The 21883-nt window shown below is 41.7% G+C and overlaps 3 protein-coding genes across 3 annotated transcripts; 1 reads left to right on the top strand and 2 right to left on the bottom strand.

Moving 5' to 3' along the window:
* The first annotated feature begins 3719 nt into the window (after positions 1-3719).
* Positions 3720-6397, top strand: asnsd1 (asparagine synthetase domain containing 1). Its single transcript, XM_080839195.1, has 4 exons — positions 3720-3795; positions 3872-5356; positions 5506-5687; positions 5928-6397. The coding sequence occupies exons 2-4, from the start codon at positions 3938-3940 to the stop codon at positions 6172-6174; spliced, it is 1848 nt and encodes a 615-aa protein (XP_080695321.1). The 5' UTR covers positions 3720-3795; positions 3872-3937; the 3' UTR covers positions 6175-6397.
* On the bottom strand, positions 6357-8190 carry LOC308365692 (glucose-1-phosphate adenylyltransferase). Its single transcript, XM_080839201.1, has 8 exons — positions 7935-8190; positions 7747-7836; positions 7432-7511; positions 7199-7314; positions 6952-7049; positions 6764-6832; positions 6587-6645; positions 6357-6489 (listed from the first exon to the last, which is right to left on the bottom strand). The coding sequence occupies exons 1-8, from the start codon at positions 8124-8126 to the stop codon at positions 6369-6371; spliced, it is 825 nt and encodes a 274-aa protein (XP_080695327.1). The 5' UTR covers positions 8127-8190; the 3' UTR covers positions 6357-6368.
* An 11026-nt stretch (positions 8191-19216) lies between these two features.
* On the bottom strand, positions 19217-21116 carry rfc3 (replication factor C (activator 1) 3). Its single transcript, XM_080839200.1, has 2 exons — positions 21014-21116; positions 19217-20688 (listed from the first exon to the last, which is right to left on the bottom strand). The coding sequence occupies exons 1-2, from the start codon at positions 21098-21100 to the stop codon at positions 19705-19707; spliced, it is 1071 nt and encodes a 356-aa protein (XP_080695326.1). The 5' UTR covers positions 21101-21116; the 3' UTR covers positions 19217-19704.
* Positions 21117-21883: the final 767 nt, after the last annotated feature.

Genomic DNA, 21883 nt, shown 5'->3' with positions numbered 1-21883 from the left:
CACTGTTCAGGAACTATCATCTTTGAAATGATTTATAACATTTTAATACAATCCTCCAGCAATATGTTTATGCATTACAACACAGCACACTAACAAAACCACCTGCATCTGAACTGGAGTTTATTTCATGCCAGAATGTCCACTACCAGCCAGCCCTCTTCTAGCACATGACAAATCTTCGAAGGTAATTTTTGAGAAGATGACTAAGGGAATCCATTGGCTGATGTCCAAAACCACAAGGCCAACCCAACCCGCAGAAGCCAGCTGTTGTGTTGTCATTTTCACTTGGTCCCAGGCCACATGGAATCCTTTTTCAACAAAGTATGGCATAGCTGTAATTACAAGGTGACACCTTTAGCATTGTTTTGTATGCCAGGATTTGGAAGTGTTTGTATGAATAGGATGGCATATTGTGGCGGTTTAGCACATAAGGAGATAAAGAGAGATCTCAGTCTTTTAAAGCTACTCCAGTGCCCCATACACCACACGACTCCATGAAAATGCTGTCTATTGGCTTAACAACACACATTCACACACCAGAACAGGAGAACATAAGGCAGGTTATGCTTTACACTTATGAAGACATTAACGGTGGACAGATTGCGCTAGACTCACAAAGAACATAGCACACAGACAAAATTATAATAGTCACACTATAGGGAGGCTTGAAGGCAAAAGGCAAAAAGGAGGCATGAACCCTATTTCAGAACAGAACCCAATTAACTAAACAGAAAAGTCTCTTGCTTGCATGGCAAGTCATTCATTAAGTGGTGGTAGATCTTCAAAACCACACTGAGGAAGTTTGAAACTATGCTGACAGGGCAGATTTGTGCAGCACATCCCTGAAGGAAATAACCTTTCTGTGATTAGTATTTCTGACAGATTGAAGATGACATCCTTTTTTCTGTGAGAGATAGAATAACTGTGGTCAGACAGCAGCAGATACTGCCAGTCTGATCAGGTTGGGTTCGGGTTCGGGTCCAGTTCTGTGCCATCTGCTTGTAACAGATTATGTAGAAATGATGTTTGTTTTTTCCACACTACAATTGTCGGTGCTTCAATTGAATTTGTGTGTGTGTGTGTGTCTCTGTGTTAGCCTTGTGTCAGTCAATAAGGTTTGTGGTTATCCACATGACACAAAAAGAGGCACACTTCATTGCGAACTTCATAGTGCCAAGGTATCTATTTGGCATTTTGTTTACCAGCAATTATTCTTTGTAGTGTCACCGTAGAGAAGCCACCCCTTATCTATTCTAATCCTACCTATATATAGACATTAGTAAACATGGACTCACATATCCAACACTGGACATGAATACACATTATCCTGGCCAGTCTGTTATTGTTCTCTTTGTGTGGTGCCATTTAATGGATCTGGTTGGTCTGGGTCGGTCATCATTCATTATTCTATCATTAGTGGTTTGAGTGAGAACATTTGTTGAGCATTTTGATTTAAAAAGTTGAAAATTTGAATGGATTGACATTCTGATGTGTTAATCATTGTAGTGTTGTACTGGGTCTTTCTCTCTCTCTGGGAGGTGACGACAGCAACTTCTCTGGCATTGCAAGCCTTTTACACGTAAGGTCACACATAGAAATAACTCATACACAATGGGAAGGGAAGGCATACAGTATTTCACAGTGATGAAGACATCAACTGTGGACAGATAATATGAATCTAGCATAATGGACACAGGCATTAAACAGCGTAACACATAGACAAAATGATGATGAACAGTCACACACACTCTCATTAGACACGGAGACATGAACTGTTTTACTTTGAGAATAACATTAGAACCTGGTTGAACATCTCTTACTCTGCAGTGCACTGCTACACCCACCAGCCCACATGCTACATTATTGAGTTTGCATAACTTTTTTTAAGCCCAGAAGAACATTTGTGGAATCATCATTTTAATCATGAGGCATTTCGCAGATTATAATCCTGTTTTATAACACTATTTAACAGAAAAACAATATAAGGAAAATAAAATGCAACTTTCAGATATACAACAACCTTAAAGTAAAGAAAACAGAGGTTCAACAGGTGTTTTCGATCAATACACAACTGTGTATTTACTTAAAACTCCACTGACCCTAAACAAACTGGACTGTTTGTTTGTCCCATTGCTGGTGGCTACCCACTAGTCATCATAAGCCATGTGACCGACCTCTAGGTTTCTAAACATTGGGCCAAAATCCAAACGTGATTCTGCAATGGAATTTAGTGTTCAAAAATGTTCAAAACCACATTCTCAGTCAGTTTCAGTAGCCCACATGAAGCATATACAATCTTTGTGTTCATACACGTATTACATATTTCAAAGACATTAGAACATATTTAATATTAACACAACACGGATACCACAATTAACCCTATATAAACATTTACAGAGTTTGTGCAATTCAAGACAGTGTGACTGTAAGTAGCTTAGCATGACAGTTGATAATCAGTTAAATGTCGCCATGGCAGGCCCTACTCAACCCTTTGACCATAAGCTATTTTAACACATTTGCTGCATAAGGACACTTTGTGCCTGGCCACGAGACCTGAATGTCGAACTGAAATTGCTGAGAGGTTACTGTGGACCTGAGTAAGCAGTGTGCTTAGGTCAAGAGGCAAAGTCCTTTAAGTGTGGCAATTGAACTACTGCCTTCCTACTACACTCTGTATGAAGAATGCACTGAAATACCTTAAAAAGTTTGTCATTATTTCCTTCAGTGTGATATAACATTTAGGGCAATTCTCAGAAATGTCTTGATGGAAATGGTCTCACAATCACTAACCTACAATTCACTTTACTCACAAAACCATCAAAGATCAGTAAGATCCTATAAGTCGTGGGATTCTTATGACTATTTGAAACTGTAAAAAGGCTAGGGTAGGGTGTTGTACCACGTTAAAAGAACTTTGGTTATGCTCATGCTCACGCTAGTCCAAAGGTGCAGGGGGCGATGTTATGGTCAAATAGCTTAATTAAACTTTATTAACTAATGTATGTATTGCACACTAAATGCATTATTAGACATCACTGATGGCAGCTGCACAATGAAGGGGGGTAAGGTAAGAAAATATTATAACAATATACAGATTCATATAATTTTAAAGATTCTTGATACGAATCACTACTTTAAGCTGTTGTGTTGACGTCATCATTAAGCGACGCCCATGCTCAGTTAGCATTAGCCATGTGATGTGGATTGTTTGTTTTGTGGTGTTAAACTGTCAGAAATATTTCTAACATTTCTTGTTGTTTGAACTGTTTTATTGACAATGACAACCAAACGCAATCTTCCGGCAGCCAATACTGAGCAAGACGAGACTCCTCAAAAGGAGGAACTGAGCAAAAAGGTTCGAAATAATTTAGCATGTTACACTAGCTAGATCACAACCAATAGCCTAAAGGTGTGCTAGTATAGTATTATCGTATTATCAGTCAACACAACTTTTCTTCCATTCAACACACATACAAAATGAATGCAGTTCTGTGAGATACCTTTTATAAACAATGCTTCTAGTCGGTACTGTGCTGTTGTTTGCAACATGTGACGTTACTGAAAAGAGCACCTTGTTCATCAGATAAAGGAACAGAAGATTCTGGTTGATGAGCTCTCCAATCTGAAGAAAAACAGGGCAAGTATCTACTTTTGACATTCAATCGTTTTGCCATATATCCGCATGCCATAGTAGTATTAACACGTTTGTCTTTATGCAGAGGGTCTACGTCCAGCAGCCAAATAGCAACATTTTCTTTCTGACTGATCGAGGACAGACGCTGAGCACGAGTAAAAGTATGCCTTTCTCTCCAAGTACAATTTAAACTTATTTTGGTTATTATGCGTATAACATTGGGCCCTCTTTTCACAGAGGAACTGGACAACCTAAAGAAAGACTACCAAGATATGTAAAACAGAAGACCGAAATAGAAGCAATATGTGTGGAATTTGTTGTGTGGTGAGCCTGTCCCCTCATTCTTGTGTGCTGACGGATCGAGTGCGGACAAACTTGATCAACCGTGGCCCCGACAACAGCCAGGATGTTATAAAAACTGTGATGAAACCAGATTTCCAATGCCTCTTCTCAGCCCATGTCCTCCATATGAAGGGCAGCCTGACTCCACAGCCACTTCAAGACTCTGCTGGTAATCTGCTCCTTTGGAATGGAGAGATCTTTGGTGGCCTTGAAGTGGGACCAGAGGAAAATGACACTGTAGTTATTCTCCAGCATCTATCGGTCCAGGAAAATTCCACTGGCATATGTAGGGTCTTGTCCCGGGTCCGTGGGCCCTGGGCGTTTGTGTATTATGAGGTGGCAAAGCACTGCATTTGGTTTGGCAGAGACTATTTCGGCAGGAGAAGTCTGCTATGGCACTCTGACCCTGAGGAGGTGATTTTGACACTCACATCTGTGGCATCATGCCCCTCTTCCTCTGAACAGTACCAGTGGCATGAGGTGCCTGCAGCTGGCATTTATAGGCTTGATCTGAACGACTGTTCCCGAAGTAAAGAACTGATCATAGAGGTTTTCCCATGGGTTAACTCTGAGGACCATCCATCTGTTCATACTCCTGACTATACATGGGAATACTTGCCAGCGTATGCCACTGTCATGCCAAACCTCTCTGGTGTGTTCCTCCAGTCTCCTGTATGCCCTATGAACATGAGCACGGCAGCACCAGAAAGACACTTGGGACATGTCCAGAGCCCCCAGCTTTCTCTGGAGAACTTGGAAGAACATTTAATGCAAAGTGAGAAAGTTGAAAGGGTGAAACAACTCATAGAGGTACTGAGTGAAGCAGTGAGACGAAGGGTGCAAAGCTTACCCTGCAGCAGACCATCTACTGATCAATCAGGCACTAATGATGAAGCTGACATTGCCGTACTTTTCTCAGGTGGGATTGACTCTATGATTCTGGCTGTCCTTGCTGACCGGCACGTTCCTGCTGGCAAGTCGATTGACCTTCTCAATGTGGCCTTCAAGCTCCAAGAGGCCAAACCGCAAACACAGTCTAGCAAAAAGGGCAAAAAGCCCAAAACAGACCCTCTAGATGAACACCGCGAACAAGGAGACCATAATCTGACTCGCTGTTTTGACGTTCCTGACAGAATCACTGGCAGAGCCGGCCTGTTAGAATTGCAACACCTAAACCCAGAACGGCAGTGGAACTTTGTCGAAATCAATGTAACTCGAGAAGAGCTCCAACGAATGCGACAAGAGCACATCAGCCACCTGGTGCATCCTTTAGACACAGTTCTGGATGACAGCATTGGCTGTGCAGTGTGGTTTGCTGCCAGGGGGATTGGCATGGCGATGGACCGCTCAGAACAGAAGCTCTATACTTCAAATGCAAAGGTAATGAAGTGTTAGCGAATAGCTACCTGTTTCAGGCCTGATCTTGGAAATGAAAACAAAGCACACAGTGTTCTCTGCCTAGCTTGAGAGAACGGAATCATTTTGAGGTTTGTTTTGTCTGAAAACCGTGTTTAAATGTTTCCTGGCAGGTGGTTCTGACGGGCATCGGGGCGGACGAGCAGCTGGCCGGATACTCCAGACACAGGGTACGCTTTAAGAGCGAGGGGGTTGAAGGATTGGTCAAAGAGCTGGCCATGGAGCTGAGCAGAATATCGACACGGAACCTTGGCAGAGACGACAGGATCATCGGGGACCATGGAAAAGAGGCCAGGTAAAAAACACGCACAAATTATTCTATCCCAACTCATGCCTCTCTAGTGTGTCCAAAGACAAGTACATGAAAACCAATTTAACATGGGTTTAAGCTCTTAGTATGTCTTATTTCACCCGAATCTGGGTTTGTTTGTTGTTGATTACTGCTGCAATATTCTTCTGCAAGGAGCAGTCTAATTTTTTTCAAAGCTGCACGTTTACAGCTGTCTGTCTTTTTTTAACCTTTTATTTTAAAAAGATTTCCATACTTGGATGAGGATGTGGTGAGTCTGTTGAACCAGCTGCCAGTGTGGGAGAAGGCTGACCTGTCCCTGCCCCGGGGGCTGGGGGAGAAGCTGCTACTAAGGCTGGCGGCCAGAGAGCTGGGCCTGGGGCCCTCGGCCATCCTGCCCAAGAGAGCCATGCAGTTCGGATCCAGGATCGCCAAAATGGAGAACCGCCGTGAAAAGGCATCGGATAAATGCAAAAGACTCAACACAGAATAAACCAGACTCAATTCAATTTGATAGTTTATTATAGAAAATTGCATAATTTCTGAATAATTCATTTGAAAAAAGACAATCACATCGGCCACCCTCCCCCCATTAAAATATCTGTATTTAAGTAGTTACATCCTTATAAAGAACAAGTCCTCACTTTATCTGTTTAAGCAGGGCATACAACTTTTTATTTTTAAATGTTAATGTAAATAAACATTGATATCTTGGACTCTGTCCTTAAAATATTGGTCACAATCTATGTAGGATGGAAGGTTCCCCACGTCAAAGCGACCAGATATCTCGTGGACATACACAGGCTTTCTGAAATGAAACAATTACTTTAAATTAATGCCCTTGCTTCTATGTCAGGAAATGTATCATTGTATATTGTTGTCAGGTATCTTGTAGAGAGAAATACCTCAATATGAGCCAAGACAGAAAGGTTCCTGGAGCATCTCTCTCCTCAATGGGTGCATTCTGTCATGTGTGAATATGATATATATGTCCTTAATGTAACATGCACAATCATTTTACAATAACACAATTTTTGGTCAAGGTTGTGAAAAATTAAGATTTCTTTACGTGAATCGTTTACCTTTTTCTCCTCAAGAAATACATCTAATAGTGGAAGACTCCCTTTCGAGAACAAATAGAAACAAGGGCACTGAAATAGAGAACAACATTTAATTTCATACATTTTTCAAGAATGCCTTTTTAATGCTAGACTAAATTAGGTGGACAGTTAACTAGTACTCTACTTCTGAATACATGAAAGTATCTTACTGCCTTCCTGGACTGAGTTTCTGATGGGCGGGGCTTCTCCTTCATACAGCTAACTCGCATGTGCGCATCAACTTCCAGAATCCCGTACTTGGATGTCTCTGGAGGAAGAATTGAGCGACAAACAGTATGATCAATTTTTGTACTCAGAATACTTACAATTTACTAATTATCTCAGGCTAAAATGGTGTGTGTGTGGGGGGGGGTGATACAGTTTCTCCACTCTCATCTGGATTCATTGGACACTTACCCTCTTCTTTGCATTGGTAAGACAGCACTAGATTAGCATCGGCATGTCTTGCCTGGTGTTCAGAAAATCTCTCTGTAAACTTCAAAAGACTGAAGTCTTCTTTGAACAGTGTATCACTGTTGAGCAAAGAGGAGAGGAGTTTCACACATTTTACACAAAGGTTAATATTGACATGTGGTTATTGTATATACATGGAACACTTAGATTCAGCAAAACTACATTAAAGTGTTTACCCTCCAACAACTATCACATGGTCCTCAACGGAGAAGTGCTTGACTGTAAGCTGTAGACAAGCAACAGCACCAAGCCGTTCCTGAAATCAAACGTGAGAGGTCATACACATTCTGTAAGACAGGCTATTACTCTCACCACAAACAAAGTTGTAGTTCAGCATGGTCTTAATTTCATGTATTTGTGGTTTTAGAAGTCTGTTAAATGAAGGCATTGCATTGATGCAAAGGCTACAATACAAGGCCCGACACTATCTGTATAAGGTTGCGACAAAAGCATTCTAATTCAGCTAGAATCCATGTGTCAAATTGTCAGACCTCATTTGTTTTGGTCCCATCACTGAGAATCTTCACATTGGGAAACTCCTGAGCCCATGCCTGAAAATCTTCGAAGTAGAGTGCATTTGTCTAAGGAGAAGATCGTTTAGTTTCATCAGATTTGGGCAAATACAAGGTTTGATTCTGATTACGGTATTCGGTTATATGGGCCATTGCAGGTTACTTACAACCACGAATATGGTATCCACACATCCAGTTGCAGTCATTGCCTGGATCCAATGAGATATGAGAGCACAGTGGCCAACCGGAAGCAGTGGTTTGGCAATGCCGAAGAGATGCTTGAATCGTTCAGTTTTGTCATTCTCAACATCTCTTTGCAGCCGTGTTCCATATCCTGCCGCTAGAATAATAGCTTTCATGTTGGAGGCTAAATCAAACAGAAAAGTTTGCCCGTAGAGGTTACCAATTTAGCTAAAGCTGTGATAGCTGAAAGCTTCTCCTTCGTTCTCAAAACGACTATTTCAATCGTAAACTTTCGTAACAGCCTCAACTTTCAATTGTACGTAGTTGGAATTGTTATACGATCCTGTACCGAGGACATTCCCAATGGTTACAACAGTAGAGTTATCTGATCTTAAGTGACATGCGCCCTAGACACAGCACATTCAAAGCTCAAAACAGTGCAATGCTACCCTCTACTGTTTACAAGAAGGCACTTCAAGTGAACAAGTACATGACGCAACGTGCACCTGGGACAAGAGCGCCTCTGTTTGCCATGTGAAACGCAGGTATCTGGCAAACTTGAACTCTTTCTTGGACGCCAGGAAAGTCTTGATTTGTGGAACTTTGCTGAAACTTACGTAACTCCAGAAGAGCACAGTACACTGGTTAAGGGGGGAAGACAGGTGAAAAGGGGGAAAGAAAGGGGGAGAAGGAAAGAGAGGAAACATTTTGTATGGCCTTATCCTCCATGAGTAACTGAAGTTTTTCAATGTTGATGTTCATCATAACTAATGTATAAATTATACATTAAATAATCTTAAACTTCTGTTTTTATATGCATTTATCTGAGAGAAGAGTTGACCCCAAGGTTCATGTTTCGAGTCCCACCGTTAGCAGACATTGAGGTGTGCATTTTGTACTGCAAAGTTAATTTTTATTATGAAAAATCACAATTTGTTTGCATATTACTTTTTTTCTAACCTTATATAAATGCGATATAGATCATTCTACATTGAATATTTCAATGTATGTTCATGTAAAGTAATGTGTGAGGTACTTTAATTTTTCACAAAACATTTGTGCTCCAGTAATACATCCTTCTATCCACAAAAAGGAGAAAAATACATTTTTGTTGTAAACTAACTTTTTTTTTCAATCACTAACAACAATAACAATAACAGAAAACATATATAGAACTATACAGAAATTAAAGTGTCCAGTGTCTATGCCTCGAGGAAGGGGAGGGGTTGAGGGGAAACTAGCCCAGTGGCCATGCCTCTGGGAGGGGGGAACAACAATATACTGTACATTTTACCATTATATACTGCCTCCCCGCTGTGTTGTGCAGTACATTGCAGGTCCGTTTTCGGACTGGAGCAGGAGAGGCAGAGGAGAGGCTAGCACCCAGAGCCTGTGGAGTACCAACCAGCACAGGCCCCTATGAGGTCAGTGGACCCAGCATGAACAGCTGAAGCAAGGGCGATTCTAGCAAATTGCAGGCCCTGGGCAAAGAACAATTTTGAGGGTCCCCCCCCCCACCTCCAAAATCCACCCCACCAAAGCACCAATCCCCTCCAGGCCAACACACAAACACACAGACACAGACACACACTTAATGAGCCATGTTATGTGAAACTGACATTTATTGTAAATAGATGACTTTAATAAATTATTTGAATTATGAGGTTTTGAGTGCAGTGTAACTTTTTGATTACTTCTTTATACTTGTGAATGTTTTCAACTGTATTCATTTTCATCCATTTAAAGCTGGCAATGTTAACCTAAAATATCCTTCAACATTTGAAGGCTACTGTCAAATATCTTTCAAAATCTTTCAAATCTTTTGATTTAACTTTACAGAAAAACGGCAGACTTTAACACCTCTTTTGACTATGTGTGTGTGTGTGTGTGTGTTTGTGTGAGAAGGAGAGAGAGAGAGAGAGAGAAAAAGAAAGAGAGTGAGAGAGTAAGTGAGTGTGTGTGAAAGGGAGATGTCTGTGTGTGTCTGTTTTTATTAAAAAATAAAAAATAAACTTGGATGTAATGCGACTGCAGACCATACCTTCCTCTTCACCCGTACCTGGCCCACGGTGGTGCCAGCCGGGTGGAACTGTTGAACTGGACCTGGTTGGGGGTGTGCACACGGTGGGCACACATTAGCAGGGAGGAGAGGGTCAGTCGTCACAGACAAGCAGCTGGGCAGGTCCAGTCCCTGCATCACCACCACGTTATCCTGCCTCTTCACCCTCTTGTTGTGCCACTGTACCAGGGTGGTGTGGCTCACATCCACCAGCTGCAGGGTGGTCTGCTGCATAACAGCCCCATTGGCCAGAATGCACCGGTCAATGCCTGGCACGCCAGAGCCATCCAGAGCCTGAGAAAGAATAAAAAACAGGTGATTTTGAAAACAGAGATGTGGGACAAAATGCAGATTTGATTTCTTTCCATACAATTATGAATGAATCTACCCCACACTCATCAGAAGAGGATGGGACTGGGGTTGCAGCATGGAGCAGTCAGTGAGGAAGCAGCAGCAGCAGGTTTGCCCCCCCCCCCCCCCTAGTTCCTGCAGCAGCTGCTCAATAAGGCTGATGGCGGCCTCCACGCCGCATGTCCTCCTACGGCAGTACTGGCTCAGCTCCTTCTTACTTATTCTCCTGTCCACGAGAAGATCAGTAAGGGCTAGCACACCCTCCTGCCTGAGCTGCTCCCTCGTCATCTGCCACAACAGAGCGAGGTCCCCTGCATCCCACTCAAAGGTGCATGCAGACAGACAGCCCATGAAGGTGGGGCAGAGCATCGGCGTTGCAGCCGCCAGCCAGCCTCCTCATGAAGTGCCAGATGTCAAGCCGTATGTGGAGGTCTAGCCACTCAGCAAACCTGGTCTGGAGGTGCTCAACTCCTCACTCACACAGTCCACATATAGCAGGACTGTGGGTGGAACAGCTGCTTGGCGGTAATGCTCCATCAAGCCAGACACCATCCTGTCAAGTTCCAGCCCCTCCTGTCACGACACTGGTCAGGATCTAGCCAACCTCGTTGCCAATGGAGGTCACCCAAAGAGCTTTCCCCCTGCCATGGCAGTCAGCTCCTCTGTGATCTGGAATTTGATTACAGTGATGTTTAATATTATGCACTTTTTAAAAACATTATCTTCAGCAGTAAGTGTATGTAGATTAAATACACAGCACACATTTGTTATTGTTATAACTGCTTATACTTTAAGTCAATGTTATTAGCCAACTAACTAGAACAATACAACAGGTAAAATAAGCAAATAGGTACTGTAAGCAAACCACAGTAGTCAACAAGTAAACACTCAATGTGAGCATGCTTTGAACAATACACTGTGACACTGCAGCACATAAACATACACTCCTGTCCTGTACCGTTATCGTTATTAATAGCAATCATATTATGTATGAACAGTTACAGTAGCTAGATGGATAGCTACTTGGCTCAGTATAGTCGGATAGAGGGCTAGAGTCAGGATAGAGTGTATGCAGACACACGCAGAGGAGCGCAGCTGTCAGAGGTCTTGCTCCGTCCCAATACTACCACTTCACCCTAGTTGTGAAGGGGCACTCCCCAGTGAAGGGCACTTCAATTAAGTGGTAGGGTAAAGGGAAGATAGTTGGGACAGAGCCTTGGTATAACATTCTGTCAAGTGTTCTGTCAACCCATGTGAACTAATACATGGTGGGACTTAATAGTACAATATTATCAGTAATCGGACACGACCAAGAATATACTTAGCCTACTGATTTTCCTGGTTACATTATGACATACTCTGCTGTATGTCCTTCGATTTTGTTAGAAGTTACTAAGATATACTGTCAGTTCTGGTAGACTTCCCCCCTGGCTGACTGCCGCACGCACACCTATCCAGCCACTAATCATTTTCACTGTACCCCCCCCCCCCCCCCCCCCACCCTCACCCTGGCTTGACTGCCACACAAGTGACAACCACTGAACATTTGAATGTCTTTTTTTATCACACTTTACTGTTACCCAACTCTTAACTGTATTACCTGTACTTAGAATACTATTTTGCTGTTTTACTGTACTAACCGTACTTACACCACTTACTAATCATTATATTACTAATACCTCATTCACTTCTTTTTACTTATTACCACCACTAATACTTACACATGCACTTTATATATTTCACATTTATATATTTCACATTTATATATTTCACATCTATCTACACTTCCTACCTCAATTGCTGCTAGTCCCAATTCTGTTCTTTTTTTTCTTCATACCCAACTCTTACTGTATATCTATTTGGCACTTCTGGTTAGATGCTAAACTGCATTTCGTTGTCTCAGTACCTGTACTCTGTACAATGACAATAAAGTTGAATCTAATCTAATCTAATCTAATGTGAAATAATACTTTTCAAGCCATCGTAACAGAACAGTCACCACTGAGGGCGCTTGACTGACGACACTATAGTGAGAACCATCAGTGCAATGCCAGTGTTATATCAATATCAATAAATCAATTAATTACATTAATAATGAAGTATATGAATAGGGAATTAATTACATTAATGACCAAGAGCAGCAAACATTTAAGAAGTGAAGTATATTTTTGGCTTATTGAATTTAACCAAAAATATGACAATGTATTCAAAAAAACTAAAAGTAACTGTTAGTTAAATATCAAAACTTTTTCTTTAAAAAAAAATATATATATATAGATAAAATGTTAAAAGTGGCTCTCCAGGCAAAAAAGGTTCCCGACCCCTGATCTAGACATTACATGGCATGTACCTGATAAGAGCGCTTGCCACTATACACTATCCTAAATGGAGAGCCAGGGCAAGATTAATTATCCTACCAGGGATGCATTGAAAGCTAGCCTGCAGCCGGTAACAAAATGTATTGAGTGGGAATGTCAAACTTATTGAGACGGATACTATTGCAAGGGAATGCTAAAATATTGCGAGAACGCACAGGTAGCTCAAAAAAATTCCTACCATGACCCGTAGATGGCTCGTCATAACAGGTTAGTCTAAAAAGGAGCTGAAATACTCCGCAGCTTTAGGGGGAGCTCAATGGCCAAAAATATCAATTCTGGCACAATGGGGCTATAAAATGTACTTGCTCAGAAACAGACGCTCATTTTCTTCAGCGCTCAAATAGGTACTCTTGTGCGCAGTGAAGAGTAGCCTACGTCCAGGTAGAAGAGCGCGAAAGAAAAACATTTTAATTTCCCTGAGATTCCCATGACACTTTATTGGGACAGAACCAAACAGAGATGCTGGTTGAAGGAAAGTTCAGGCTACAACTACGAATGCATTGATTTGTGGATAGTCGTACATGTGAAATCACTCCTCCATTCCGGAATGACGAAATTGATTGTAACATGGATTAAAACATTGACATTCCTCACGATGTGTGTCAACGGTAAGTACATATTCAAATTTGTATTAATGCATGTAAGCTTAAGCCGTCCTTCTTGAAAATCAACCCCAACAGGATGATTTAGACCCGGACCGAAAGCGCATTAAGTGTAGACTATGTTTATGCAGAACGTAGATGAAGTTTTGGTGTGGGCTAACTGACATGACTACCTTCCCATTCTTCTGCTTGGAAAAAGTGTCATTACGCTCCTGGTGTAATTCGAGGCCATGTTCAGTTTAAAGTAAATGGCTGAACTAGTAGTTCCTCCAAACGTTTTTTTGCGGTCACATTTGACAAGGCGACATTTAACTGACTGCTCTCTCTCTCTCTCTCTCTCTCTCTCTCTCTCTCTCTCTCTCTCTCTCTCTCTGAAGAATGCTTTGCCAGCCAGCCAGCCACCATCCCTGTACAGGCTTTTGTCGGAGGAAATGTCCTTTTACCCTGTGATTGCAAAAAAGGGTATACATTTTTTTGGCAGACAAAGAAAGACAAAGAGGACATAATTATCAAGCATGGCGAGAATGACTCTCTATCCCATGCTGAATACACAAACAGGATCTCCATTTCTCCACACAAGGAGAAAGGAAACTGCTCTATACGCTTGTTTAGCGTTACTGTGGCAGACCAGCGTGAATACACCTGTTTTGTTAAGACAAAACCTCTTCGCCAATGGAGTACCAACCTTAAAGTTGTGGGTGAGTAAAATAAAGTGTATGGTAAACTGTCCTGTCCATCAGTCTATTTTTTTTTTAACTTGTCTTGGCTTCCGTCTGCACATTCAGTAACTTTTCTTTCTTGCCTATCCTCTCATTCGCCATTCATATCTCGGTTCATCTGCTGGTATCCTGCTCTGAGTTCTGTTAACCATGTCTCTCCACAGCAAATTATTCTTCAGTTAAATGCACTTTCAACAAGACGGTTTACCACTGTAATGCAAGCGGTGGGTACCCAGAAGGCAACATCTATTGGGAGCAAGATAACCAGCGTACAGTCAACCATACTACGTTTAGTAGCCATGCGGATACTTCCTCCCTGCTCTACACTTTGAGGAGTACCCTGGAGGTGTCTAATACAACAAGTGTGAAGTGTGTTGTTGAGAAACCCGGTCAGATCATCATTGCAAACTGCTCTGAGGATTTAGGTAAATATCACAGCAGTAGACTAGATGAAGGCTCTGTTGTTTTCTATGTTTTCAGAACACTATTATTCAGAATTGAGTTCACTGCAATATTAAGAAAGCTGTGTAGGCATGATTAATAAGTAAACTATTTTATTTGACCAATTATTTTCAATCCTGAAACAAGGACCAAATCAAGGCTAAATGTACAGAACAAAACGGCACAGAACTATCACATAATGAGGGCAACATGATTATACAACACAAATAAAGGATAGATCTCCACTGAAATCACAACACAGACATTTGTTTTGGAACATTTGACAGCTCAGCTACACAAATTGTTAATTACTAGATAACAGAAAAGTGTTTTTACTGTACATAGGGAAACTAGTTAATGTGCGATAAAAATGTCTCCTAGTTGTGGCTCAAATATTTTTCCTTTGGTGGGTTTATTGACATTGAATACCTAGGCGTGGATGTCCCGTTGCTCTCATTCTCAAGTGGTGACTCAATTACATGTTGGCACCGGTGTCTGTGGACAAACCCGCAGGTTTAAACAGCTTTGCCGTTTCTTTGCACATTGTGTTACACCAAAGGAAAGTACCTAGATTCCATTCAGGCTAGGCAGAAAGGGAATGGCGGACGTTACTGAGCAACACTCACGCCCACTCAAGGGCCTTGTGTCAAAACCTACCTCGAGGAATTTATCGGCATTTATGGCCACTATTTGTTCAGTCATGATTTTATGACCTACTTGTCAGACACTTACTTACGCACAGAACTGATCTTAGTTAGTCTTATTTATAAAAACCGTCTTAGACGTAGAAAAGGACGTATCTCTACGTCTTGTTTCAGTTCGTGTAAGTACATTTCCTTGCGGCAATACTGGAGTACTGCAGGAATTCAGGACTCTCCGAGCGCCAACAGCCGACACACAGTTTCATCAACGTCAGCACCACCGTCACCATTTGGGCTAATGGTGAAAGGCCAAATTAATGTTTCGCTCAATAAAATCAAATAAACTATTAGAATAATTTACACATGAATGATATTCACATCTTATAGGTATTCCGTTTTAATTTCACAAGTGTAAAACATTTAGCTCAAACTTATAGCCTATAAAAAGACTAAAAGTGGCTTAGTTTTCAGTAGGAGATATGGCTGCATTGGCGTTGTTAGAGGATATGGCCAACTGCGCAATAAGGAGAGAGAGGGTTTTTTTGTGATCGCGCAGACTGTTTGACACAGGATGATGTATGTCTGATAAGCAGGTAGCTACCGCTTGCCGAGAGCGTTGTGCACAGTGGTGTAGTCCAGGGTATACCCACTTATTTTTCAGTCAGTATTGGATTAACCACTTCTCAAAACAGGGCGTTTATCATGTGCTGTATGGGCTGCTTAAAAATAAATAAAGAGTTTACCCACTTCTCCAGGGACCACTACACCACTGGTTGTGCCCAAATGGCCTCTCGTCTAGAGAGGCGCACCAGAGGCAACCAGGCCATACACGTTCAGGTATTGTCCGTTCTTGGATTCCTGGCTACAGTAACGTTCCGATGAGACCAGTCGAGCAATCCCCGTCATCATTAAGCAGAATTTTGCCCGATGTTCTTTGCAGTATACTATCCCATATGCCCGCAATTTATTAGATTTCCATACAGTGCCCAGCAAAATGTGAAAGAGGATTTCCTGCGTAAAACAGGTTTCCCAATGTATTCGCACACTCAGAAAGCCTAGGAAGCCAACTTCAATACAGCACATAGTGGAGCGCACCAAAGCCTTGGTGCTGCTGCCGCAGATGCGGCTTCTGGTGCCTCTCGTAGGCCTACCGCAGGTGCTGGTGCTTCGGAGACGTGTCTACTACATGTCAAATACTTTGCTTTTGCCATTACGCCACCAGACAGGCTTTCTAACGATGTTTTGACCCGCATCTGCTGTTCCATCAGCAGAACGTCGATGTCAGCCTCACTTTAATTCTGTTTACATGTTTCTTTCTTGCTTGCCACTGTCACAGAGAGTTTGTGCATTGAGGATGCGCTCTGTTTGTGCATTGATAATATGCTGATTAGATTAAATTGGGGCGTTTTGAGGGCGGAGATTCAGTTGCGCACTATTTCACGACCATTTGTGATTTATAACCGAAGGATTGGCGTACACGTGTTTTTTGTGTGTACGTCTGTTTACTGTGGATCTCACTTACGCTCATTTCAGGAAATGTCTTAGACAAAATGTAGGATGGTTTCTACGCAACGTTTTATAAATGAGGCCCATTGTTATGGCTAATGACCGGATGAAATCCGGCAGAAGTGAAATGGAATGTGAAGTGGTTTGGTGCCGTTGCTCATGCGCTCGAGCCCCACTGGGTTGGGCTGATAGTGTTGTGATGACGGAAAAAACTCATTGTTCTTCATTTTCTGTTTGCCATTAGAGTTGATGTAGTGTGTCTGACAGCCCACACACACATTATGCTGTGAACCACATGAAGTATGTAGCTTACTATTTGGGAAATGCCGGGGGAGTCAACTAGTTAAAGTGTCATGGATATCAGCACTGTCAGTCAGAGAAATGTGTCTCCTTGCTCCTAGAATCATTACGTTTTTTAACAGTAAGTCAGGAAACACATTTTTGAAAATGTAACCTGTTACCGAGTTACACCAAAACATCAGCATGTTGGACCTAAATGCAATGATTATTTGTGTCTAAATAACACACAAGTACATTTCAGATAATCCTACAAATCATTTGTTATCCAATTGACATTGACTTAACTTCATAATACAATTTACAGGAAGGTGCTACATGCAGTTTTGAATATAGAAAAATAAAAACACTCTCTGGCTTACACCTTGTGTGGTGCTGGAGGCATTGAAGAGGAAAGCCATTTGACTAATAATATTTCCCTGCTCAATATTTAAGGTTCAATATTTTTTTTTTAAGGCTCAGTTTTTAGGCTGCCATGTATCTAACATTCTGTCCTGTCTGATTCTGTGTTCTATGTTTTAACCATGTTTTAAATCATTCTTTTAATATTTTTTTCCAGTTCCAAGTCATCATCATCATGACTATCATGTTCCAGACTATCATGTTCCAGAAAGCAAAAACAACAGTGTCGTCATGGGTTTATGTGTCATCATTACGTTAGCGGTGGTCCTTTCTGTGGTTCTGGTACTCTTGCACTGTCGAAAACGTAAGTCCTTTTCTTATGATATAATCCCAGGTTTAGTAAATAACCTCATGTCGAGCATCACAAGCATGAACAGATAACAGCTTTCCAGAAGCAGAGTCTAGAAGTTGGAAGAGAAATTAATCTGGCTGTTTAGTCCACAGAAAGTTTTTGTAGTGATTGTAGTGATTACACTGCATCACTATACACGGGTAATCTAGCAATCTAGTTTGCGCACATTACAAGTCTTGACCTTGTATCCCAGTGTCTTACTATCATGGTGGATACATTGTGGCCTGCCTTTGTTTTCAATTAGCACAGGAAAGTGAAAACATGTTTTCTGATAACATCTGTATTTTCCCAATGTAGGTGAGAGTAATACCTCAAACACTTGGAATGCTGAGGACGGCGAGGAGGAGGCTGAGGGACTGAACATGGAAAATAGAAACTAAGGAATTGTCCTGACATGACCTGCAATTAATTACTGTGATATATTGTGTGTGTGTGAGATTTATACAATGAAACTGAAATATGCAGTATGAACCTTACCAACTTACCAAACCTTATAATTTTTTAGTGCAGAATCAGGCCCTTTCTCATGTGTAATGGACCAGACTCTGTTGCATAGTGCATTTCAGAATATACTCAGAACAATATCTAAGCTTCTCGAGGATTGCATTTCATCAGAAATGACAGAATTCCGTCTATGATCCAAAGATGGAATGCATGTACCTCCCTCAGGCTACTCTGAAGTTATTATCTTAACCTTCCGGATTCCATGCTAACCGTCTCTTGTGAAAAAGCAATGATTTGTGGAGTGGAGGAGTCTATGATCTCCTTAATGTGTTCTGTGAATTTTTTTGTGTGAAAGTTTTGTAAATACTAACATACATCATAACACCATGTACATAACCGATTTTATATTATTTGCTTATAATAAAACATGTCAAATTTATGAACATTTTACAATGTCTTTATATTGCGGTTCTATAATCTGGCTACATTGCAGTTGTTAAAGGTGGTGATAACATATTTACTTAGCTTTTAAACCTTCAATTAAACTGACCACCATCCACCCAGAATACTCACCTCTGTATTCACCTCTATTTCCGGTTGGCCTTCATTGTATTCTAACTTGACACTGTTGTCACCGCTGAGAGGACGTGGCAAATTCCCACAGCGCTGACTCAGCGTTCCAACTTATTGTTGGAATGTGCATGACTAAGTCCAGTTGACAGTTATGGCAACTTATATTTGGCATGTGATGTAATTATTCTTAGTGATTATGAATAATAATTAATTAATGATTCTCATCCAGCCAGGACTTCCTAAATGAATTAATAGGGTGTAAAGCTTTTCAATCATTAAATCTCTAATTTGATAACTACAGGGATTTAATCATTTTTTTGTAACCCAGGATAGAACTGCCATTAAAGTGGAAGAACATGAATGAATACACAACCAATATACATCTGTGTTTTTTAATGAGAAGTTTATTCAAAGCCCTTCCTGATGAAAGACTCTGACCTTATGCTTACAAATCGCATTCCTCCCTATTTACAATGAAGGAAAATGTAAGTAGCTGGTGTTCCCTACATGGAAAACAGTTATGAATCATGCACTGTAATGATAAGGTAATTTATACACAATGTATACCAGTGGATAGGTTGGGGCTGTTTGATTGTAAGGTCACTGCACTGACCATATCTTTTTGAGCCTTAAGAAATACATTTTTATTTATTCATATGGCAGACCTTTTAGCGTACGTGGTTTACAGAATATTATACATTAAACGCAACTCAGTATAACCAAAAATTCATTAAATTGAAAAATAACTTTATCGTATCCAACTTGAACATTGTGACACATGATCAAGCCTCCAGACAAGTATTACCATTAAGTAGAGCAGTAAGCCAGAGGCTCCACGAAGCTTTGTAAAAACCATGGTCCAGTTTGGATAGGGAGAGATGTAGCTCCATTCTTCCCCAGTAATAGACACATTAAGTGCTAACAGCAACCATTGCTTCACTCCTGTGACCAGGGTGCAGTGTTGGAGTGAGTGCGAAACCAGACCTAAATCAGAACATTAAATTGTCCAATCCGTCTTCCATGAACTTCTTGTAGATAGCCATGAACTTGGCAACGAAGGCCTCCAGGTGGTAGATGGCTTTGCTGCCCATCTGAAGCCGATGTTCATAATGGGCAGCCATTTGGACCACCTCACCCTTGAGGTGCCCGTCACAGTTGCCCAGCAGCTCCGTCACCAGCCCCCTCATGATCACCTCTGGCGGAATGCAGTGGGTCAGCAGCTCGTACAGCCTGGCACGCACCTCCAGCAGCCTCTGCGGGCTCTGCTGGCTGACGATGGCGTTGGCTGTCTCTCTCAGGTACACCTCCCAGTCGGTTTCGGGGATCTCCTGGTCGACCGAGAAGGGGTACTGCTGCACTCGACACGACTCGCACATCAGCAGGGCTTTGCGCAGGTTGCGGCCAGACCTCTCTGCGATTTGCTTGGCAAGCTCGGCAGGGAGCAGCAGTCCCTCCTTCTTGCAGATGCCGGTCAGGACGCCGCATACCTCCTCTGTGCTGGGCAGAGGAACCCGCACAGCCAGACACCTGCTCCTAATGGGGGAGATGACCTTTGACATGGAGTTGCAGCAGAGGATCAGACGGCATGTGGACATGTACTTCTCCATGGTGCGGCGCAGAGCATGCTGGGCGTCTTTAGTGAGCCGGTCCACCTCTGTCAGCAGGACCACCTTGAAATCCCTCTGCGTGCTGGACTGAATCTGCTGAGACTGTGCCATAGTTTTTATCAGCTCCTGTATCACCACTCTGTCACTGTTGCCTGCGTCGCTAGGGTTGACTTCCAAGTGATAGTTGCTTGCTACTGTGTTTATTTCTATTTTCTTCTTTGAAGGTGCAGTGATAGACTGGTGCTCGATGCGGAGTTTCTCAACACCTGCGCCATACAACTCGCGCAGCAGACACATTATGCGTGTTTTCTTTCCCGCGCCAGATGGACCATAAACCAGGAGATGGGGAAAGTCTCCGCATTGTACCTGAAATACAAACAAGAATGTAACACTACATTCCCTGATACGATCAGCAGTATTTGTCCTTTCAGTTACAGCGGCGGAGTTTGTTTACTGGTAGCCTTATTAGCAGGCACAAGTTATTCTATATAAGCTTCGTTACAAAGGATACCAGCTGTCAGTTAACCCATCAGGAAAAAAAGTTAAGAGACCAGAAGCAACATTTTTAAGAAATTCTATACTAGTTTAAGGATTACGGAATAACAAAGACGTCATAGTCAGTGCAAGTCCTATCACTGTGCTAGCAAGCTTATATTGAAACATTTAAGCCACACACTAGGATTACTCTTACCAGGTTTTTTAGTTTATTAGCCTGCTCTTTGTGGTAGTCCAATTTAGCGAGAGATGTAGGTCTGTACTTATCCACCCATAAACTCATGTTGGCTTGTTATGATACTCTGCGATTAACTGACAGTAAGTTTACAATACGTTTTTGTGCCTTGTTGTCACAGGAAATGTGCAGCTTTCCCGCGAAGTCTTTCACAGCAAGCGCGCATGCGACTACGGAGACGGCCGAGGGACAAATCAATTGCGTTTTTTCAAAAATGTCAACTGCGCTATCCAGCAATATAACAATAAAAAAACTCTAAACAAAAATAGTCTTGAGCACTGCTCTATCGAGAAAGGCTGTATTGCCGTAAAACACGACATATAACATTTTTTGTTACATTTTTCATATGAGAAATAAACTTAAAAATAACACCCAAGTGTTAGTGAAAGTAGACACTTTAAAGGCACCCAGTGCAACTTTCGAGGCTTAAAAATAAACATTCAATTTCTAGTCTTTTTTACACGTAGTAAGTCCATACCATTACATATCGACATTCAAGGAGCAAAGATGAGACGTTGTTGTGTGGTGAGAACTGATAGAAAATCGTAAACAACAACAATCGCCGCCATTTCCCCAAAAAAATCTTTATTTATTGGTGCCACCAATAAATAAAGCAGGATTCCAGTCAATGGAAAAACTGCCTCTCCCCACCGGCGATTGTTGTTGTGTACGATTTTCTATCAGTTCTCACCACACAACGACGTCTCATCTTTGCTCCTTGAATGTAGATATGTAATGGTATGGAGTTATTGAAACTTACTACGTGTAAAAAAGACTAGAAATTGAATGTTTATTTTTCGAGTCTCAAGCCTATAAAGTTGCACTGGGTGC

The sequence above is a fragment of the Sprattus sprattus genome, assembly GCF_963457725.1.
Source record: "Sprattus sprattus genome assembly, chromosome: 5".
Taxonomy (NCBI): Eukaryota; Metazoa; Chordata; class Actinopteri; order Clupeiformes; family Clupeidae; genus Sprattus; species Sprattus sprattus.
This window is presented reverse-complemented; position numbering and strand designations above follow the sequence as displayed.